This window comes from Pyricularia oryzae, chromosome 5 (assembly GCF_000002495.2).
Source record: "Pyricularia oryzae 70-15 chromosome 5, whole genome shotgun sequence".
Lineage (NCBI taxonomy): Eukaryota > Fungi > Ascomycota > Sordariomycetes > Magnaporthales > Pyriculariaceae > Pyricularia > Pyricularia oryzae.
In genome coordinates this window covers 3,536,102-3,558,379 of record NC_017852.1, presented here as the reverse complement: position 1 = coordinate 3,558,379, position 22,278 = coordinate 3,536,102, and the positions used below count along the sequence as shown (strand labels likewise).

The window sequence follows — 22,278 nt, the reverse complement described above, 5'->3', positions numbered from 1 at the left end:
CTCCTTTTAACCGGCCGTATTGCCTCCAGTTGTGCTTCCAATAAGCTGATTTTTTGCTGGGCGCTAGCCAAAAGGGTATCTTTGGCTTCGAAGCTTTTTTGGACTTTTGCAAATAAAAGACGTGAAGTAGCGTTGGTTTTGTTGGATTGGGAAAGTTTTTGCAGTTGAAGTCGGATATCTCGGGTCGTTTTAGGGGTTTTCCAAATAAGTAAAGACGGGTCGTTAATTTTTTGGGCTGGGCTTTCCGGTGTTTTATCCCTTTGCAAACCGTTGTTTTTATCTTTTATAACGTTGGCGTTGCTATTTTCTAACAAAAAAGGGCTTAAAAGTGGTTTAACCAAGTTTACCGGCCATAACCCCGTTGTACGCCAACCAGATTGAATGGTTTTTGCTATAAATGCTTTTAATCTGGCTTTTCGATAACAAAGTAGGAAATTTCGTTTTCCAATAACTGTTGAACAGCAAAATTGGCTAACAAATCCAAGTTGACGTCGATAAGCTTCTTTTAACGGCCCAAAAACCGATAGATCCAATGGTTGAAGAACGTGTGACGAATGAGGGGGTAAATATAGGAGTTGAATATTATTTTGCAAGCAAAGAAGCATAAATTCGTCCGTTATATGTGATCCATGGCCATCCAAAACTAATAACCGCTTTTCAGGGGTTAAAGGTTGGGTATACGGAATAAACACCTTTTTTAACCATTCGATAGCCGTTTGGTTATTTGTCCACCCGTTTTCGGTTGCATGAAATTGCCAATTATCGAAAGGGCTTAAATCCGTGGGAAACCATTGTTGTTGTACGTTTTTTCCCTTAAATATAACGAGGGGAGGGAGGGCAACGCCCGTAGCCGATATACATTCGATTATAGTCGTCCAACCACGCGTTCCGGGCTCTTTTCGTTGCAACGGCCGGATCCCGTTAAGCCCTAATACTAGGCCATTAGATCCTTTGCCTTCCATTATACCGGTTTCGTCCATATTCCAACGGTTTTCCGGTTTAATAGCGTTAATAACCGGGTTCGTAATATAAAGCCACCAAGATTTAATTACCTCCGTAGTAGCGCCATTAACCCGGGCGTTATCTATTCGACGGGGCCTTTGGGTTTTAAGGATTGGATAACGAGCCAAAAAACGAGTTATCCAACGTTTTCCAAGGCCTTTTGTCTCTCCGGCGGCTTGAAGAATTCGTTCGGCAAAAAAGCGTAATTCTTGATGCGTTGGCGGAAGCCCTAAAGCTGTTTGGGTAAGTACCCAATCAGCCAAATGCTTTTCCTGTTCCGTGGAAAGCCTTTGAAAAGGGCTTTGTGCTTTTTTATAAGGTTGAGAACCTTTAAGTCGACTTTGAAGTGTAGACCTAGGTATTCCCCATTTTCGGGAGGTTTTTGCAATTGGATTGCCATTATTGACGTCGTTAATTGCAGATATAAGCTGTTTTTCAGTATATTGCTTCATTGGAAAATGGAGAATTAAAATCAGAAAAAAGTAAATCCAAAAGTGACAGATTCATCGAGATATTTATAATAGAAGTTGGAGGATAAAAATAAAAGTGTTGTTATTTTTGGGTGCCGAACAGGGGGGGTGCCGAACAGGGGGTACGCAACGTTACTGCACAAGTCTCGGCGGTGCCATGTTCTCGCCAAATGAACTGAGTAAATCAAATCTTACAGAATCAATTTTCGAAACTAAACAAGAATTCTGGAAACATCTACCAGGGGTCCTCCATCATCGGCAAATACTATACTTGGTCAAAGGGCTGGACTATCGAGTGGTTGCTTTTGGCTATTCAGCGGCCAAGTGACCAATCTTTAACCCACCCAGCAAGTTGCAACCTGCAACACTATGCACATAGGTTCAACTCCGACTTATCCCCAGCCAAACCGCACCCAAATATTCCCACCCTGTGCTGATTTTCAACTCGATGTGCCAGAATGCGTTAACAGCAGCTTGTTGTATTAAACTGTTTATTCCCAACGCACAACGCAAAGCTAGTTTGGTTAAATCAAGTCACGTAGCCTCCTCTGCCGCTAGCTGCAGCGTTTATGCATGAAGTTTGTTTGGTACCATACCCTGGATCCAACTTGGCGGCAAACTGCATAAAATCATGGTCAAACCTTGAATCCAAGGACTTGTAATACAGCAGCCTAGCCGATCATCTCGGTAGCACGTTGCCAATGCTAGGCTATTCATGGGCGAACCTAAACAAAGCTTAGCCATGTTTGCATGGCTATTTTTACCACGCTGGGTCCACGCATGCCTCGTCCAGCTTCGGGGGGTTGTGACTGAATGAGAGGCAAATCTTATCTCTTGTCAGAGAATTGCAAACTATATGTGTATAGTATATAACTGTCGGATGATATCTAAAAGTTTATCAAATACCTCGATATACTGACTGACTCGAATATTACAGGAAATGACCCCTAGTGCTACGGTATGTAGCGATTCAACACGTTATGACGAGCGATACTTTGAGTCTGTAGCAAAAAAGGCTAACAATACGAATACAGTTTGTTCATCTCGTCATTAAGTTGCACTCGTGTTAACCAAGACTGTTGTTATATGGGACTGTATAAATACCTATTAGAGGCTCCGCAACCAGCTGAAATAAACCGTCTGAGGATTTGGAAAGTTACCTCTGGCCGAACTTTGGACAAATACCTAATGCGCTAATCTCTTCCCCCACTATCCAAAGATTGAACAAGTTTAGCTTTTGACCGCTTCTACCCGTCACAATGGAGCCCAAAGCCAACGGCCAGAGCATGGAGAGCACCAAACTCTTTCTCTTTGGCGACCAGACCATAGAGTTCGGATCGAGCTTGAACAAGGTAGTTGCCGCAGCCAAGCAAAAGTCTCCTCTTGCCCGCAAGTTCCTATCCGACGCCCTCGACACCATCAGGCTCGAGGCGCGGCAGACGGGCACGCACAAGCTCGTGGAGCTCGAATCCCTGGATACGCTGCTCTCGTCCCCGGAAAGGTTTGACGAGGTAAAAGATGAGACGGGCATCATTCATACCACGTTTTCGTGCATAGCGCGACTTGGAGAACTTATCCTGTACGTCCAACGGTTGCCAACCCCTTCCAAGAGGACTTTTTTGGCCTTTTTTGGCTTTTTGACTAATATCAGAAAAAATTCAGACACGCCGAGCAGGATCCTACACTCTTGTCTCCCAAAGCCCACGGTCCGCCCGTACAGGCGGTCGGGTTGTGCACCGGCCTTTTGCCCGCGGTAGCGTTGGCGGCTGCCCGGGATGTGCGCGACTTGGCAAGCGTGGCGCTGGCGATGGTCGGCGTCGCGTTCAGGCTCCGGCTGGAGCTGCATCGGCGATCGCGCGCGGTAGAGGGCGGCGATGGCATCTGGGGCTATCTGGTGGTGGGCCAGACCCCGAGCGAGATCGAGGCCGCCCTGGACAGCTTTCACCAGGCTCAGGTACGTTTGCATCGGCGCAACATGAACGTCGTAAAAAAAAAAGAAAAAAAAACGGAAAGAAAGAAAAGGAGCTCACGCTAACGGACCCCCAGAGGCTTCCAACGCACAAGCGGGCGTACATTGCGGTGGCGGCGAGGTCCTGGTCGGCGGTCTTTGGCCCTCCCTCCACCATGAGCAGACTCTTCCACGAGTCCAGCGTCTTGCGCCAAGCATCGGTCACGGAGCTGTACAGGGCCAACGGCTGCGTGCACGCGTCGCACCTCCCCGGCCTGGACACCGCCTACATCCTCGGCGCAAACAGCGAGCTGCTCAAGCGACAGCCGTCCCCGGCCGTCAGCATCATGTCCACCAGCAAATGCCGGCCGTTCCAGGCCAGAACCCTCAAGGACCTGCTGGGTCAGGTGTTGGATGACATCGCCACGCTGCGGCTCGACATGGACGGCACCATGGACGCGGCGGCGGAAAGCGTGCCGACCGGCTCGGAATTGCAGGTCTTGCTCATCGGCGGGGCCAACGCCGTCTCGGCCCTCAAGAACTCGCTGGGCTCCCGCGACCTCACCCTGACGGTTGTCGAGGGCGCCGTGCCCAGGCCGCAGCCGGCGTTGCGAAATGGGTCGGGGCGCGTCGCCATCGTCGGTGTGAGCGGGAGGTTCCCCGACGCTGAAAGCGTGGACGAGTTCTGGCAGAATTTGCTGGCGGGTCGAGAGTCACATAAATTGGTAGGTTACTCACCATCGTATGCACATAGCAGACTAGCAGCAAGCGTTTCCCAAATTCCAAGCTGACCACCGAAAAAAAACAAAAAGGTTCCTGAATCCCGCTTCGGCCTCGACGCATGGAAGCATGCTCTCGGACCCGACGCAACACTGCCGTACGGCTGCTTCCTCAACAGCCCCGGCCAGTTCGACGCCAAACTCTTCAACATATCTCCGCGCGAGGCCGAGCAGATGGAGCCGATGCACCGGCTCCAGATGCTGACGACGTACGAGGCGCTCGAGGACGCGGGGTACGCCCCCAACGCGACGCCGTCGACGGACAAGACGCGCATCAGCGCCTTCATCGCGCAGAGCTCGGACGACTGGCGCGACATCAACCACCAGCACGGCATCGAGACGCACTACGTGCCGTCCATCGCGAGGGCCTTTGGCGCCGGGCGGCTGCACCACTACTTCAAGTGGGAGGGCCCGGCCTTCACGGTGGACGCGGCGTGCGGATCCAGCGCCGTGGCCATCGCGCTGGCGTGCTCGTCGCTGGTGCGGGGCGACTGCGACACGGCGGTGGTGGGCGGGTCGATGCTCGCGTGCTCGCCGGACGCCATGGCCGGGCTGGCCAAGGGCGGGTTCCTGTCGCCGACGGGCAGCTGCAAGACCTTTCGCGACGACGTGGACGGGTACTGCCGCGGCGAGGCGGTCGGGTCCGTGGTGCTGAAGCGGCTCGAGGACGCCGAGCTGGACGGCGACAGGATCCTGGGCGTGGTCGACGGCTGGGCGCGCAACCACTCGGCCTACGCCTCGTCCATCACCCACCCGCACCAGCCGAGCCAGGAGCGCGTCTTCCACCAGGCCATGCGCATGGCCGACGCCGCCCCCGAGGACGTCGGCTACGTCGAGGCCCACGGCACCGGCACCGTGGCCGGCGACGTGTGCGAGGTCAAGGCCATCGCCAACGTGATTGGTGGCTCGCGCGCCCCCGACAACCAGCTCGTCCTCGGCGCCGTCAAGGCCAACGTCGGGCACGCCGAGGCCGGGGCCGCCATCGTGGCGCTCATCAAGGTGGCCATGATTTTCAAAAACAAGGGCGTCATCCCGCCGCAGCCGGGCTTCGACAACCCCGTCAACCCCGTCCGGTTGAACCCCGAGTTTCCTCACCTGGCCGGCCGGCATATACACATCGCCAACGGCCGGCAGCATCTTGCCGCGGGCAAAAAGGCCATCCTGAACTGCTTCGACGCCACCGGGGGCAACACCTGCCTCGTTCTGTCCCCGCCCCCGTCCAAGCTGGCTTTGCCAAAGAGCATGGGGCCAGGAAAGCACGTCAAGGACCCGAGGACGCATCACGTTGTGGTCTGTTCCGGCCACACCTTCAACGTCATGAAGAGGAACGAACGCCGCATCCTGGACTACCTCATCAGCCACAAGGACGCCTCGGTGGCCGACCTGGCCTATACGACTTCGGCACGCCGGGTAAAACAGCACGATGTGCGCGCGGCCTGGACCGTGGCAGACACGAAAGAGCTCGGCAGGCTGCTGCTGAAGGAGACGAGCAGGACAGAACACTCGGCAAAACGACCGGGCACCGTCGTGTTTACTTTTACAGGACAGGGCGCGGCGTACAGGGGAATGGCATCCCAGCTGTTTGAGACATCGCCGCAGTTTCGAAGCGGCATCATGGCGGCCCAGCGCCTGTGCGACTTGTACGGCTTTCCTTCTGTCGTGGAGTACATACAGGGCCAGGAGCAGCACAGAGGCGCAGCAGCAGCAGCAGCAGCCCCCGAGGTGGTCGCCGCCCAGGAGCAGCTGTCCCTGGTGGCTCTGCAGACGGCACTGGTGGACCTCTTGCGGTTCTGGGGTCTCAGGCCCGACGTGGGGGGAATGGCGCAGTGGTTAAGCGCCATGGCTGTTACTTGAGTAACGTAGGTTCGAATCCTGCTCCCTCCACCTCCTCCCCGCTTACCCGTGGCAAGGATAACCCGGCTGGCTATCGACAACAACCACCCGCCTGTGCCGTCGAGCCCACACTTGTTGGGAACTTCGTCTCCATGGCTACAAACGACCGACAGCTCCGCTGTTTGGACACAGGCCCCTCTCGATGAAGAGCCGTCAACTGCCGTCAGACGAATCCTCCGTGCGCCTGAAGGCACGGGGTCGCGTCAGTGAACAAACCTGTAAGCAGGACCGGGCACGAACCCGGTCAGGCTCGATTCGCTTCTATGCCCTTGTTTTCCGCTGTGTAAATAGAGAAAAATAGAAAGCGCGCCGAGATACCCCTCGGGAGGTTGCTAACGGCCGGCTAATGAGCCGGGCCGAGCCCGGCGTTAAATAATACTACTACTACTACTACTACTACTCAGGCCCGACGTGGTGATGGGCCACAGCCTGGGCGAGTACGCAGGTCTGTGCGCCGCTGGCGTCCTGTCCCTGGGCGACACGCTGTACCTCGTCGGCAGGCGCGCTGGGCTTTTGGGTCAGCACTGCAGGGCCGGCGACTATGGCATGCTGGTGTTGCCGGTCGGCAGCGGCGAGGCGGACAAGATGATTGCCAACAGCAGAGGTTGCTGCATCGCGTGCAAAAACACCCCCAGCGCAACCGTGGTCAGTGGGCCTTTGAAAGAGATCCACGACCTGCAGGCTGCCGTCCGCAGAGACCGTGGGATCGAGACGACCATTCTTCCAGTGCAGTACGGCTTCCACTCCAGTCAGATGGAGAACATCGCTGAAGATTTGGAGCGGCTGGCTGAGGAGGTTCACTTTTCGTCACCCCAGATACCCGTGGCCTCGACCCTCCTCGGGCGCATCATCAAAGATGGCGGCACCCTCGGGCCCAAGTACCTGTCCCGTCAGACCAGGGAGGCCGTCGACTTTGTGGCCACGGTCGAGGCCATCAGCGCAGGCGGCCTGGCGGACAAGGACACGATCTGGGTGGAGATTGGCCCCGACGCCGTGAACACGTCCATGGTGCGCAAGACACTCGGCATCAAGGACTCGAATCGCCTCGTTCCGGCTTTGAAAAAGGGACGCGAGGTCTGGGCGACCCTGAGCGAGCTGGTGGCCTCGGCTTACTGCAGGGGCCACCACGTCGACTGGCACAACTACCACCGCCACTACGAGCCCGGCCTCGAGCTGCTCGACATGCCGAGCTACTCGTTTGATCTCGTCGACTACTGGCGTCCGTACGTCCACCCGACGTCCACGGCGTTCGCCGTCAGGGACGCCAAACCTATGGCTCCTCCGCCAGTCGTCCCGGAGATGACGTACCTCACCTCGTATCTGCAGTACGTCAAGGACGAGCAGGTCGCAGCGGACGGCACCATCACGGCGCACTTTGTGTCCCGCGTGGACCACCCGGAGATGGTCGCCGCCGCGCAGAACCACCTGGTCAACGGCGTCCCCATCTTCCCCGGCTCCGCCTTTTGCGAAATGGCCCTCGCTGCTGCCAAGTACCTGATCTCCAAGCACCGGAACCTCGTGCAGCCGCCAGAGATCTCGTCCATGGTCATCCAGGGGCTGGAGATGAACAGGCCGCTGATCATCAGCACCGCCTCGGACGCGTCGCTCCTCCTCACCAGGGCGGTGTGCCACGGCCGCGGCGTGAGGGTCGAGTTCAGCGTTCGCGACGGCCACGATACGCTGCCTCTCGGCGCCGTGGGCATCGCGTACGAAAAGGGGGCGGCGCTCAAGACCAAGGCCGCGCCGATGTTCCTGTTCTTTGTGCGCAACCGGCTGGACGGCCTGGTCAAGGCGGTCGCGCAGGGCGAGGGCCACCTGCTGCGCACGTCGCTCATATACCAGCTGTTCCAGCGCTACGTGCACTACGGCAAGGGCTTCCAGGGGATCCAGCAGTGCTGGCTGAGCCAGGACGGGCGCGAGGCCGCGTGCACCATCCGCCTCCCGAGCAGCCCCTCGGCCACGGGCGAGCGCGACGCCTTCAACATGTACTGGCGCGATTGCGTCTTCCACCTGGCCGGCTACATGCTCAACGGCCATCCGGACGGGCCCACGGAGGAGGCCAATATTGCCGTCGCCGTCGGGGAGATCGTCTTTGAGGAGGAGCTCACCGACGTCGATACGTACCAGGCCTACACCCGGATCGAGCCCACCGAGGAGGGCTACGTCGGAGACGTTTTCGTGTTTAGGGGTGAGAAGCTCGTCGGGATCTGCTCCGACGTCGTGTACAAGACTGTGCAAGTTCGGCGTGCCGGGCAGAAGCAGGTGACGGCTGCGCCACTGGTCAAGGACCACCAGGAGATGGCCCTGACATCTCTGCCTGACTTGGGCCGCAAAGATCACTCTGCCCACTCCACTTCCATCCCAGCCCAGCCTAGAGAGGCTGCGATGGACAGGACCATCTGCCCCGGCTACGGGTCGATGACCTCGGCACCCGTCCAGTCCAAGGCACCATCGAAGCCCCAGGTCGACGTGGCCGAGATGCTCCTGGACCTGATCTCGGAGGAAACAGGCTGGGACAAGGAAGAGTTTGACAGCGTCACAAATCTGGCAGACCTCGGCGTGGATTCGCTGATGAACATCGTGCTGGCGTCCAAGATGAAGTCGGACAAGGGCATCCAAATCTCGGCAGCCAAGTTCCGAACATGCCTGACCGTGGCCGACATCCGTCGCGAGTTCGGCACCACTACGACGGAGGAGCCATCGGCGGCAAGGGCGCCATCGCCGGATCAGTTTGAGCAGGAAAGGGCCGAGTCGCCGTGCTTGTCGACCCCCAACGACAGCTCCGACGCCGAATCGGGCTACGACATGTTTTCCTCCGCGACCGAAGGCTCCGACTCGGGCATGATGGTCGAGATCGACCCTCCCAGCCAGCAACACAAGTCTACCCCCACCACAATCACCTCCGTCGCCTCCACCGTCACCACCACCAAGCTCCAAGACGAGTTCGTGGTCGAGGACTTTCTCATCCAGGGCGAGGAGCAAGACGGCGTGCCGCCCCTGTTCCTCTTCCCCGACGGGTCCGGGTCGGTCACCTCGTTCGTGCAGCTGCCCAACCTGGCCAGCAACATCGCCGTCTACGGGCTGCACTCGCCGTGGGTCAAGGAGCCCGAGCGCTTCGACTGCACCATCGAGGAGGCGACGGCGCTGTACCTGGCGGCGATCCGGGCGCGGCAGCCCCGCGGCCCGTACCTGCTGGGCGGCTGGTCGGCGGGCTGCGTGCTGGCCTACGAGTGCGCGCGGCTGCTGGGCGAGGCGGGCGACGAGGTGCTGGGGCTCGTCTTCATCGACATGCACTGCCCGCGGCCGCTGCCGCAGTGGATCGACACGACGCGCGAGCTGTGGGAGTACTGGTGCGAGACCACGGGCCTCGACAAGGTGTTTGCCCCGCTGCCCGGCGGCGCCGACCTGGGCGCCCACCTCATCAGCAACTTTCGCGCCCTCAACAGGTACCACCCGAAACCCATGACCAAGACCCCCCGCCACGGCACCCTCATCATCTGGGCCAAGAAGGGCATGGGCAACGGCCTGAGGAAGGAGGACTTTCCAGACATGTCCGACCCGCTGGGCGTCGGTGAGTGGTTCTGCTTTGACAGGACCGAGTTTGGCCCCAACGGCTGGGAGAAGCTGGTGGGCGACAAGGTCGAGTGCGTTGCGGTGGACGGTCATCACCGCTCTATCATGGTTCCTCCGGATGTAAGCCTCTTTATATGAATTTCTCTACTCGTCTTTGTCTGCCGTATCAACGACGCATTTGCTAACAAACTTGTTCTCAGGCTTACCAAATGATAAATGTTATCGACAAGGCGTTGGAGAGGTTTCTTTCCTAGTAAATTTGAACTGTCCTAGCTCATGTTTGCGAGCGAGACTGCTTAATTAGAATAGAATCCTAGACATGGCCGCATGTACTCTAGACTTTAGACTAATTGTTTGTTCGAGTTTTCATGTTTCAGGGGTAACAGCCAAACATTAACAAATCTATAATCTATAAACCCAACTCCCATCTCACTAAAGCAGTCTAACCAACCAAAACCATATTAAACAAGCCAACAAAAAACAAAAAAAAAACAAAAAACAAAGCTTCTTCCCCCTTGACTTTCTCACACTATTATCCGATGTTCTGGGGCATCACACTGCCAACGCCATTAACCAGCTCCCCACCCCCAGACAGACACCCCCAGACAGACATTTCGCAGGCTAGAACCAGCGCCAGAATGAAGCCGGGTTTGCAAGCTCAAGACCCATAGCGCTTTAGGTTATTCTCACTGTTGCCAAAGGAACGCTGGCGCTGGGTGCCGATAAACTCCTCCCAGTGAGTGACGGCGCTAAAAGGCATGGGGAATTCAGCCTCGAGCTGCTGCTCGGACAGGTCGCGCACCATCCTCGGCACCTCTGCAAGCTTGGACTTGTACTCCGGGGTCCACTCGAGACGATAGAGATACCATCTGGTATTAGGGTACTTGTTTCCCATTATGTTGATGAGCTGCCGCTTGTCGGCGTCGCCTCCAAACATGACGGGCTCGAACCTTGCGTGGTCCGCCGTGATGGCGCCCCTCTGCGAGTAGAACGCCGGCGTCTGCACGGCGGGCCGGTAGATCTTCCTGCTGACCACGTCCACCTGACGATCCACCCAGTCGTTGGGGTTGTATTTATCCCGGTTCGGCGTCCATCCTTCGTAGCGCGTGCTGTACCCCTCGCCCCAGTACGTGTCCCAACCCTTGACGGCCTTCCAGCCCATCGGGGCCAGCTTGGCGAGATCTGTCCAGGAGGCATGGTTTGGGTTGTTCAGCCTTTCCAGGCCCCACTGGATCATCGGGTCCGTCGCGTTGATGTGGTAGACGTACCACCTTCTCTTCCGGTTCTTGCGGCTGCGGGCAAACTCCAGCGTGCCCCTTCGGACCACCTCCTGGAGGTTTTTCCCCATAATCGTCTCCTCGTCCCTGTCGCGCCTGGTGATTGCTCCGAACCCGGACCCGAGCGGAGGGGTGCGAGAAGCTCGGTAAATGGTGCCGCCGGTGTCGTCATTTGGGTGGTTCTTTGGCTGGTACTTTGGCTTCTCCCCCGGGTGGTCCGCCGGCTGGAGAGCTAGCTGGTCCGTCGGCTGGAGAGCTAGCTGGTTCGTCGGCTGGTGACCTGCCTGGTCCGTCGGCTGGTGGACCAGCTGGTTCCCCGGCTGGCCCAACCGCTCGGTCGCCTCAGCCGCAACATGGCCCGACAGTGATGACAGACACAGCAATGTCGAGAGAAAAGAGTGAAGATGCATTTTGGAGCAGAAAGAAAGAAAGAAAGAAAAAAAGAGTGTAAAGTTTGAGAAGATCAAGCCCCAAAAAGGACTCGAAATTCAACCAAACAAAAGAGCAAAGCAACAAAAAAAAAGAGCGAATGAAAAAAGAGCAAACAAAAGAGAGAGAGTGAGATGAGAACCAGGTGGTTGGTTCAGAACTCCAGATCGAACTCATCACAACGACGGGAGGCTTATGATTTATAGAGCTCATGTCAAAAGCATGCAGCAAGTTTATGCTGGGTGAAGGAGCCTCAACGTCTGGATTGCTTAGTTCAGCAAGTCATGTGTCTGTTTAATTTAGAACTAGGTTGAACACTTTTCTTTTTTGTCTTTAACAAAGAAAACCCCCATCGTTGTCAAGATCTACATACGGCATCCCCGCGACTCAGCAAGGCAGACTTTTTTACCTACCTTACCCATATAAACAGCCTACGATAACCTTTTGACAAGCTACAAACCCTGACTCGACTTGCTATAAATAATTTTTGACCACTCTTCAGTAGGCGGAATCGCCCGCTGCCGATCACCACTGATTCTGACTAGATCTAAAGACAAGAAAGAAGAAAAAAAAAGCAACCACCTGATTTGTCATAAATGCTTTTGTTATAAGGTAGCCTTTCAACGTGCGGGCTCGCCGAGTGAAAAGAAGAGAAAGCAACCATGCAGAATGTATATTTAGTTATTTTAGCTACTAAACCCCAGATCGGGTGTCGTGACGGTGATATTACCCGAGCTTGGGGAGAGAACATGTATTGACGTAACTTTGCATCCTGGAGAATCGACTTGGGCACCTTGTCATATATGCAACCGAGTGCCGCAGACCGCTGATCAAGGACGCTCTGGCGCAGCCTTGCTGTCAAAGGTTGTCACAAGACCTTGTGTATTACTTCAAATCCTGTATCGAGTTGGCGTCCAGGTTTTTCCGAATCTCGGTAATCATGTAATCTGCTGTTTGGTTAAGGTTATTCGAAGCAACCGGGTATGATGGACGAGTGACGTATAATGCCGGGGTCTCTCATCCCGCAAAATATACCGAACTATTGCATGGTTGACATTATCCGATGCGGTTCCTTCCCAACGCCTCAGCATTGCTGATATCTAAGATCCAAGAAGGACTGGTGAGGCAGTTCAAGTGCATCGTCGAGTCGTATTGCAAAAGTTAAGCCGCACCTTTGCGACAAAGCGTCTTCTCCAGCGCTCTGACTAGAACTAGAACTAGAACTAGTCCCCTCTGGATCCAACCACGCAACTTTTTCCACTTGTCGAAACTGGTCAACAAAAGCATCAACAAGATCATCGCGCCAGACATTCATGCATGTGACCTTGGCCGTTGACGGCATACTTGCTCGTCCATAAACCTCGCTGGCCCTGCAGCTCGGCCCTGCAGCTCAACCAGACGGACCCATGACTCAATAAGCCGTCGGTTCGGCGGAATGGGCCGGCAGCCCCACCGTCTCAGCGCCCTGATCAAGACACTGGCGATACCTGCACCCAAGATCACCAAGGGAAGCAGTCCACGCAGCGGCTCAGGAGGCGAAATGTTGCTCGTTTCTAGACGACACTTCCTGGGACCCACATGTTTAGCCTCCTGTGCCGTCTAGCATAGGCTGTACGTTCCGTGTCGCCTTGTCATTTGCCAAGATCCCAGAGGTGGAAAGTAGATACACTGTGCACTGTCTGTGAGACAGCTTTGCCGCTGCCATGATTGGCATCGTGGCAAGCAGGTGTTTTAAGAAGACAAAGTCGAGCATTTGGCAAAATTACTGTTTTTCATGGTTATAACCAATCTGGAGACAACTGTCCTTCATCAAATAGGACGCCCGGCTAGCTCAATCGGTAGAGCGTGAGACTCTTAATCTCAAGGCTGTGGGTTCGACCCCCACGTCGGGCTCAATTCCCGAACGCGTCCAACGATTCTTTTTTGAGTTTTCTACCTACCATTCTTTTCTTTTCTTTTGTCTCTTTATTAAACATTACTCATTTCATTCTTTTTTTTTTTTCCCTTCTATTTCATTCGATTTGCACCAACATGAAGAAATCGAGTCCCCTTGATAAAGCTTTCACAAATTGCCGGGTTTCAATCACAAAATGTTCTGCGTATCGTTACCTCGCACCGTCCATTATTACATCACGGCAAGTTGCCATTGAAGTCGGGTGTCATGATCAATTTGTTTCTCCGGTGTGCCAATTTCAGCATATTCCAAACATAAACTGTGAGGCATTTTGCCATTCTACCACAAAGTTTATATTGATGCGTACGGATGTCTAGATTCAAGGCTCGCCGGTTCCTTTGCTCAATTCCAAGTCTTAGGCTACAAGATTGACGCCTGCCTTCCCAGCCGCCCATCACACCACCGTCGCCACTACAGCTTCATCTCACTATGCAATTGGGCTGGCCCCCTGACCTCATCCACCCGTTGCTCCTCAATCAGAGAAAACGTCTTCTCCATGACGCTGCGGGTCTGGGAGCCGAGCAGAAAGTCACTTGGCACTGGTCTCTTGTATGTAGTAGTAGTAGTAGTAGTAGTATTATTTAACGCCGGGCTCGGCCCGGCTCATTAGCCGGCCGTTAGCAACCTCCCGAGGGGTATCTCGGCGCGCTTTCTATTTTTCTCTATTTACACAGCGGAAAACAAGGGCATAGAAGCGAATCGAGCCTGACCGGGTTCGTGCCCGGTCCTGCTTACAGGTTTGTTCACTGACGCGACCCCGTGCCTTCAGGCGCACGGAGGATTCGTCTGACGGCAGTTGACGGCTCTTCATCGAGAGGGGCCTGTGTCCAAACAGCGGAGCTGTCGGTCGTTTGTAGCCATGGAGACGAAGTTCCCAACAAGTGTGGGCTCGACGGCACAGGCGGGTGGTTGTTGTCGATAGCCAGCCGGGTTATCCTTGCCACGGGTAAGCGGGGAGGAGGTGGAGGGAGCAGGATTCGAACCTACGTTACTCAAGTAACAGCCATGGCGCTTAACCACTGCGCCATTCCCCCCACTGGTCTCTTGTAGACGAACACATTGCGCACCATGAGCTCCGACTGCTCCTTTGTGAAACCCTCCGCAAAGGAGTCTAGGAAATAGTGCGGTTTACCTGCTGGACCGCGGTTTTCTATGCCAAAGATGATGCAGCATCCCCCAAAGACGCTGTTTGGCCACGACTGGAATGTCATGTTGCGTTGATAAGTATCCGACTTGCCAAAGCAATACCCAAACCAGATTGGCACGTACCGGCCTCTCGTCTGGCGCAGCCCGTCCGCCAGGATCGGCAGCAGGTTTTGGTGAGGTGTCCCGTGGAAGCAGGCCTCGCCGGCTTGCGTCCCGCGGGCTCGGAATGCCACCTGGCGCTCCACCGTAGAGTTGAGCAGCACAAACTGGTGCACCTGCTCGCTCTCTGGCTGCCCAGGCTGCCACGATGTCGTGGGCACGTACTGCACCGTCGCCGCCTGCGAGGCCGAGACGAGGCAGCCCGGGAACGCAAACGAGAGCCAGAACAGAGCCGAGCGCCTGCCGGGGCTGCCGGCGTCCGCACCCTCTATAGACGCAAGGGTCATGTCGCCGTGCAGCTTGGGGAAGGTGTTGAGCGCGTGCACCATGTCGCTCCACTTGAGCCGTTTGGCTCGCGCCGGGAGGTTGGCCATGCCGGCCACGCGCTCGCCAAAGTGCTCGGTGTAGATGCAGCCCAGCAAGAGGTCGAGGGCCAGGTGGTCGAGCAGGAGCGGCGAGACGAGGAGCTCCAGCGGCCACGTGGCCATGACCTCTCGGCAGTCTGGCGAGCAGGCGACGGGCCGCCAGACCGTGGTGTTGAAGGGCTTCGAGCAGACGATGCACTCGGTCCCGAAACTGATGGCCGACAAGACGCTCTGGACCACCTTGACCACCTTGGATAGCGTCGCCGACGGGTTGCTGGAGGCGTCGTCGTGGAATGCAGCGTGGAGGTCTCTGCTCATGACAAGGGCGAGGAAGTTGTCCAGTCGCGCCCCGGCGTTGCCTGTTGTCCATTCCTTTGTCGCATCGCAAAGCCCGACCCCGTACTTGAACGGGTGGGTCCCGGCTCTGAAGCTGAGCGCAAATCTGAAGCCTGCAAAGGCTTGCTTGGTGTTGAGCGGGTTCAGGCGCAGCTGCAAATTCACAGCTTTGGGGTTCTCCTTCAGGGCCCAGAGCAGCAGCTCACCTTTCTTGTGCTCTCTCGCAGGGATCTTGCAGTCAAACGTAGTACCGTCAGAGGATCTCTTCACCATAGACTTGAGATCCTCCGGGATCGCGACTTTTTCGTTGGGCTTCCTGAGGGCCAACTTCTTGCTGATGGGTTTTGGGACGGACTCTGCAACTGACGCTGCGGGCTTGGCCTTCACATTCGCGACTTTGTTCTCAGGAACATATCTCTTCTTGTCCTTTACGGATCCGACGCCTGGCTTGTCTTGGACCTCATCCTCGACCTCATCGTCACTCTCCTCCTCGTCTTCGTCGTCATCCTTGCTCTTCTTGGCCCAGCGAGGTTCGGCCTGCGCCACGGTGGCTGTCGCAGTCCATCTGACTCTCTTGCATCGGGCCCTGTTACTTGGTGCCGGGTTGGCAGCGACTCTGCGCTTGGCGGGCTGCGGACCTGGCTTGGCGGTCTCGACGGCGGGCTTCTTTGCTAACACTGGCTTCTCCGTGGCTGGCTTCTTTGGTGCCACCAGCTTCTCCGCGGTCGGATTGCCCTTTACTGCCTGCGCGGGCTTGGGCGTAGATTTGGCCTTGACCGCAGCCGCCGCCGGTGCAGACGGTGTCGAAGCAGGTGGCTCGGCCTGTTTCTCCGCCGCGCTGCCAGCAGCCTTCTTCTTCGTGGCTCTACCAGCAGTGGTCTTGGTTCCCGCAGCAGACTGGGCCGCCTTGCCCGCAGCTTTTTTCTTTGCCGGCGTCTCCTCGACCAAGGGGCCCTTCTGGGCCTTCTTTCGGGCCGCCTTCCTCTTTGCGATCGGTTTGTTGTTCTCCTTGGCGATGGCTTCCTGGCGGGCCTTGGCGGCGCGTGTGACTGGAGGCATATTTGACGGCGATGTGAAGTGATGAGCGGGGGAAGAAGATCGAAGGGGGCTTGATGGTTGCACTAAAGGTGATAGAACTCAATGAGAGCATAAAGGGGGGCTCTGCTGTTCTTTCTTCTGCTCATTGGACTCGGAAACGACCAAACCCTCACAGCAGGTGCATGTTTGCATCTTTATAAGCTCTCAACTGCAGAACAATCCCTTCACCACTGCTGCCTCGAGCCGTTATAGTCTGGACAACATCTGCCTTGAGCTGGCCTTTGTCTACAAAATTCGGGTAGGAACTTGACCATTTCTTCGACAGTTCTTTTCTCAATGACCGGATCATGGCTGCCTTGAAAGTATCAGCAGCCTCTTTGTGTCGAGAGAGCCGTTCATGCCATCGAGGGTTCAACAGGGGACGGACTGCTCGCTGAACAGCTTGTGAGGGTGCTCATGCTAGTTCCCACGCAAGGCAGCAGCCATTATCAACAGCCTTTTCATTTCGCATGGCAAGTTTTGATTGATCATTGTTTTCCATATCCCTCTCTGGGGTCTTTTATCTTGAAAGATCTTCGATCCATCTCGACTGTCTCCCTTTGTAATTGACTACTAGATCCTTCTTCATACCACTTCACTCTCAACAAACCTGCCAGCTACACATCTATCGACACAGTAGATGCTGGAATCGCCTCATGCCACCTCTGGCGAAATATTCTTGCCTCGGGTGGAATGTCGCCCTCCCTAGCCTTGTTGTCCGCGACCTTCTTCCAGCTGGCAGCTACCTCCTCGTCCGTGTGATTCCTCAGCACCGCGCCCGGCAGACCGCTCGCCTCGCCGTGGACGCCCACGAACCACGGCTCGTGGTTCTGCCCTATGCGCTCCGAGGCCGGACCGCCGAGGAATGGGGCCGGTGGGTGGAAGATCAGCTTGTCGTGCGCCACCTCCACCACGTTGCCCGTCTGTTCGTGCTTGTTGTCCTCGAGGAACATCAGGTACGAGTAGAGGAGTGCCTCCTTGGTTGCATGACTTGCAGTGGACCCTGCGTTAGCTTACACCAATCCTTCCTTGCCCCCCCTTGCCTTCATTCGACCCCCGTAACTGATAGGATTCTCTCCAATCTCCACCAAGAAAACTTACTGCTCCGGCAAAAACGCCTTGTCAAAGTCCGGCATGATGTTCGTGTTATAAGGGCCCGGACAGATCTCGTTGATGGTGATGTTGTCCTTGCCAAGCAGCACCGGAGCCATCGACCTGACCCAGTTCGCCGAACCAGCCTTGGCCGCCGCGTACTCGGGAAAGACCGGGCCAGGATAGACAGAAAACACGCTGCCCGTCACGAGGATCTCCCCTCCCGGCGCGGGCGAGTTGTGCCGCATGTAATGCACCGCCAGCACCGTCCCGTGCACGACCGCCTTGAGCCCCGTGTCCAGACACGCCGTGTCGGGCTCGCGCGGCACGTCCTCGACCTTGGCCTCGGCCTTGCCGACGAGGTTGTACCGGCTCTCCGAGTCGGTGACGCCCGCGTTGGCCACAAAGGCGTCCAGCCGGCCCCAGCGCTGCCAGACGGCGAGGAAGGCCGCGGCCTGCTGCTCGTACGACGTCACGTCGCACTTGACAAACAGGACCTTGTTGCCCGTCGGGTCGAGAGCGCGGGCCGCTTCCTCTCCGCGCTGTGCCTGGCGGGCTGAGATGGCTACGCGCCAGCCCTTGGAGAGGAGGTGCTCCGCTAGGTGTAGGCCGATGCCGCTCTTTGGTTGGCGGTTTAGGTGGTTGCGTCAGTCGAATGGGGTTGTGTTGCTAATGCGGCCTGTAGACATGGATATACTTACACTGCCACCAGTGATGTATATCACCTTTCCCTGATTGGTAACACCATTCATACCGTCACTCGGGGAAGCCATTGCTTGCTTGTGGGTGTTAATCGTTGTTATACAGAGGTTTCTTTGCCGCAGAACTGCCGGACCAGTGTCTGCTGCCTGAGCTGAGCCATGGAGTTGTTGCCATTTATACTAAGCATAGGGTAGTATCATGAGACCATCTTTGGTAGTGCCCGATGGCAACACAATGCACACATTAAAAAAAAGGATTCTCCCGCTGCTTACCCTCACGATCTGCGGGGTCCGGCCAATGAACACAGAGGAACACTAGCGATGTGTGGCTCTGACCACAAACATAAACAAAGTCTAGATTCTTACTCCTGCAAAATCGAGAGGGGTAGCTATTCTGAGCAAAGATCTTCGCGTAATAGGGGACTCGGCCCGTCCGACTCGGGTGGAGGAATTGCCGTGAAAGAAGCTTGAGTGGTCGCCGTCGAATCTCATCTCTATCTCTTCAACAGAAAATAAGCCACCTCTGATGGTGATGGTGTCCACCCCGTGCCTGGCGAGTGCCAAGATATGCCGTCTGGCCGTCCAGCAAGGACTTTGCGTCTCTTGGCATGCGGCTTCATCAATTATTGCTCACCAGCATGCATTATCCTACCCCTCCTGAAACACGTAAAAAGAATAGTGCAATGCCAGATATTCCCCTCGTGCTCAAACTTCACAGTCCGCAAACCAAGGGTGCTGTAGCGCCTCGGTTGCCGAGACTGCGCCTAGGTTCCAAAGCCGTGATCTTGCCGACGAGATCTTTGAACTCAGAGTCTGTCCAGCCCAGGTAAAGGAAGGCTCGACGAAAGGTTTGTCTGCTCCATAGTAGCCGGGACATACACCCGGGACGTGGCCCTTTCAGTTGCCAAAGAAGGAAAGGTGCTTGCGCAGGATCTTTTACGACTGCTGCTCGCGTGAAGCATCTTTGGGTTCATCCGGATAGAAGCCCATCATGCCTAGCCAGACGTAGGCTACCTAAATTAACACATATTATTTGGTCCGGATCACAGGCAGTGTGTCCATGTAGAAATGCTCATTGCTCATATCATGGCTGAGATATCATAGAAAAACTCTCGAGTGGTGTGTTAGGTAGTTTCTCTTGCATGATTGGAACTTCTTCAAAGGGGGTAGCCGTAGGTGCGCCACGTGGCATCAATCGCATGGGAGTACTGCGCGTTCTCGAGATCTGTTATCTGGAAGTCGTCTATCATTATGGTACTGTCATCATCTTGATTAATGTCAAGCATGATATTGTTGCTTTTATGTCTGGCAGCCACGTCAGCTCCTCAGATCCTGATACAGGAGCTTCAAGAATTGACAATCCCGGCTGACCGGTGTGAATGATTCGTTTGTCGTGCTATGGCAGCTAGACCAAGTAGAGCATCCCTGACGATACGCTTCTTGAGAGCCGGCGGGATGACAGATATCTTCACCGTAAGCAGGTGAGTTCGGAGAAAGAGTAGATCAGAAAATTGCGTTCAGGAAAGGTGTCGATCGCTGTTCTGACATTGACCGACTCGACTCGCTTTGCAACGAAATTGGTGCTTGCATGACTCTGAATGGACGGAACTGATGATATAGTTGTCTCCCGTGCGGCTAAATGACTGAGTTAAGTTAGAGATAACCACAGATGTGTCAAATTTGGGTGAAAAATCAGGAGGGCCTCTTACGTTGCACGTTATACGGAGAAGAACCATTCCGCTACCGGCCCCTGTGGGAGAACTTTATCGATGAAATAGCATCTCCCAATCCTCGAGAAGAGCTGTGTGCCAACTGACAACGGCTGCTTGTCCTAAGGAGGAGAATTGGCAGCCGAGGAAATGTTTAGGCAGCATGGTTGCTGCCACTTCCGGGAAAGAGGTGCGCCGAAAGGGAGTGCATGTTTGAGAAAGAAGTGAAGGTATACTAATCAGAAAACCCTGATGAGCAGAGTTGAGAACTGCGCGAGATAACACGTCGAAGCGTAAACTGCTCAGAACTCGCTCAACATCGGCGACGGGACGAACTAGACTAGTTGAGCGTAAGTGCGCGCGTTTGTAAATTCAGTCGGTTCGCGCCTGCCTCTTTTTTTTTTTTTTTTTTTTTTTTTTTTTTTTGGATCGAAGCGCGCACGAACGCACGCACCGTTCATGATGTGCCGCCGCGTCGGTGAACCAACAATGTCTGGTTCTGTGTTACCTGTGCCACGTGATGCCCCGAATTTCTACATTTGCCTTGCTTGACGGATTAGGTGTCCTGGTAAGATGGCTCGACTGGGTGTACCGTGATAGTTACACCATGTGAACAAGGCATTCTATGCTTTTTGAGTGTCATTTTCGACTCACCAAATCATCCCGCAGTGACTTCAAATTGCCACAAAAAAAAAATGGATAAAAAAAAATAATGTCTGAATTCCTTGCGTTTAAGCTCTGCTTTCTACAAATCTATTAACCGCAGGTTCCGCAGAAAACCCAGACCAGAACAAGTGATATCAAGAATCAATCAATAACCCCGATGCCAAGACCCCCCAAAAAAATACATTCCCCATTGTTTGCCGTTTATCCCTGGACAAAGTCAACACAGCTCTGGTAGGTCTGCTTGGCGGCGGTGCCGACCCAATGCCACTGCAGGACGCACTCGCCGCCGGTGGTGCACTGGTTGGCCTTGAGCTTGGGCATGGTGACGGAGAAGGCGGTGTTGTTGGCCGGGAGCTTGGGGAGCTTCTCGTCGGCGTAGCTGTCAAAGAAGATGAGGGGCTGGCCGATGGCCTTGTTGGACTTTGTGTCGATAATGGAGACGTTGCAGGGTCCCTCGTGGGGGATGGGGATAGCAGCCTTCATCTGGATCACCTGGCCGGCCTTGAAGGTCTGCAAACGGTCCTTGTTGTCCTCGAACACGGCACCACGGCAGAGTGAGAGGTTGCCTGGAAGGTAAGGTCTGTCAATATCGTGCTTGCCATGTATATGTTTTTGAAGACACTGTTTTATCGAGTTGGAACATACAGTTTGCGCCAGTGACCTTCACATCCTCGAGAGGGATGGTGCCATCGGCTTGGACAGCGGACACACCCGCCTGACCACAAGCCTTGGCCATGGCCGCACCTGCGAGACGACAAGGGGGCACGGTGATGTTGCCGTGCGCGAGGACGGTCGCGACGAGCGCAGAGACAATGGCGAGCTTGGCGAACATTTTGTCTTTTTTTTGTATATATATTCTCTTGTGAATATTGTTCCTAGTCGAAGCTAATCAAGCTCAAATATCGGCGAGTAAAGGTGTTTTGGATGGCGTCTGTCTGTATTATCTAATGATCTTGAGGAGAAGAGAAACGAGTGACCGGCACTCATGATGCAACCAGCAACAAGAAGAATAGAGTAAGAAGTATAAAAGACGAATGAGTGTCGAAGACTTTGGGACGATGATGAGATCAAGAAAGTCTGAGCAGAGCCGCAGAAAACGGCGAGGTACGCTTTTATGGGAAATGCATTGCGAACGGGGACACGGAGTCAAGGCGGCCCGTGGACTCTGGAGTATCCTTTCGGGCCCAGGTACGAAATTGACAATCCTCATGGGCGGGCCGCACGACCGGGAACCCTACCAGGGCATCACCTGTCATTCCAACCCCGAAATGCTCTCTTGGTAACAAGATTGACAGAATTTACAGTGAACTGTGCCGTCGTGCCAGGGTGCCATCGTGTAGAGTTGCAAAATAAGCTTGTCTCGGCTCAGGGATCTTTGACGTGGGTGGACATGACAGTGGAAACGGGAACAAGGGCATCGACTCATTGGGAGAAACAAGGAGTCGAGACCCCCCCGGCAATGTCACCCCCTTGGTCAGGAAAGACAGAAAAAAATGAAACCAAAAATACGGAGACCTTGTCACTCCTGTCCAATTTTTAGTGCGTGCTGAGGCAGTTGGGAAAAAAGCTTCCGCCAAGAATCTGATGCGCGCCACGTTTTGGAATCGTCGGAATTGGTCGGATCGACGCCCAACCGTGGTGGACCAACGATGTGAGCCGCTCGCTGATCTATTCCCTGTTGACCCCGTTGAACAACTCCCTG

General features: G+C 55.2%; 5 protein-coding genes, 1 non-coding gene and 2 pseudogenes across 8 annotated transcripts; 3 read left to right on the top strand and 5 right to left on the bottom strand.

The window, feature by feature from the left end:
* Nucleotides 1-2,731: 2,731 nt before the first annotated feature.
* On the top strand, nt 2,732-9,919 carry MGG_00241 (polyketide synthase; the record flags this gene model as incomplete). The annotated part of the gene is made up of 7 exons (XM_003718817.1): nt 2,732-3,051; nt 3,135-3,426; nt 3,519-4,145; nt 4,233-6,044; nt 6,225-6,289; nt 6,497-9,785; nt 9,866-9,919. 7 exons carry the CDS (start codon nt 2,732-2,734, stop codon nt 9,917-9,919), a joined length of 6,459 nt encoding a protein of 2,152 aa, XP_003718865.1.
* On the top strand, nt 6,012-6,083 carry MGG_20252 (annotated as a pseudogene). Its single transcript has one exon. The product of its transcript is annotated as a tRNA-OTHER (tRNA).
* A 404-nt stretch (nt 9,920-10,323) lies between the features above and the next one.
* On the bottom strand, nt 10,324-11,352 carry MGG_00242 (uncharacterized protein; the record flags this gene model as incomplete). Its single annotated transcript, XM_003718816.1, has 1 exon — nt 10,324-11,352. The coding sequence occupies one exon, from the start codon at nt 11,350-11,352 to the stop codon at nt 10,324-10,326; it is 1,029 nt and encodes a 342-aa protein (XP_003718864.1).
* Nucleotides 11,353-13,191: 1,839 nt separating this feature from the next.
* MGG_20251 lies at nt 13,192-13,264 on the top strand. The gene has a single exon. It is a non-coding gene; the product is annotated as a tRNA-Lys (tRNA).
* Nucleotides 13,265-14,068: 804 nt separating this feature from the next.
* Nucleotides 14,069-16,390, bottom strand: MGG_00243 (uncharacterized protein; the record flags this gene model as incomplete). The annotated part of the gene is made up of 2 exons (XM_003718815.1): nt 14,069-14,261; nt 14,595-16,390. 2 exons carry the CDS (start codon nt 16,388-16,390, stop codon nt 14,069-14,071), a joined length of 1,989 nt encoding a protein of 662 aa, XP_003718863.1.
* On the bottom strand, nt 14,288-14,359 carry MGG_20250 (annotated as a pseudogene). The gene has a single exon. The product of its transcript is annotated as a tRNA-OTHER (tRNA).
* Nucleotides 16,391-16,875: 485 nt separating the features above from the next.
* MGG_00244 (15-hydroxyprostaglandin dehydrogenase) lies at nt 16,876-18,312 on the bottom strand. The gene is made up of 3 exons (XM_003718814.1): nt 18,202-18,312; nt 17,510-18,120; nt 16,876-17,398 (listed from the first exon to the last, which is right to left on the bottom strand). The coding sequence occupies exons 1-3, from the start codon at nt 18,271-18,273 to the stop codon at nt 17,026-17,028; spliced, it is 1,056 nt and encodes a 351-aa protein (XP_003718862.1). The 5' UTR covers nt 18,274-18,312; the 3' UTR covers nt 16,876-17,025.
* Nucleotides 18,313-20,624: 2,312 nt separating this feature from the next.
* Nucleotides 20,625-22,117, bottom strand: MGG_00245 (uncharacterized protein). Its single transcript, XM_003718813.1, has 2 exons — nt 21,222-22,117; nt 20,625-21,142 (listed from the first exon to the last, which is right to left on the bottom strand). The coding sequence occupies exons 1-2, from the start codon at nt 21,406-21,408 to the stop codon at nt 20,778-20,780; spliced, it is 552 nt and encodes a 183-aa protein (XP_003718861.1). The 5' UTR covers nt 21,409-22,117; the 3' UTR covers nt 20,625-20,777.
* Between the last annotated feature and the right edge of the window lie 161 nt (nt 22,118-22,278).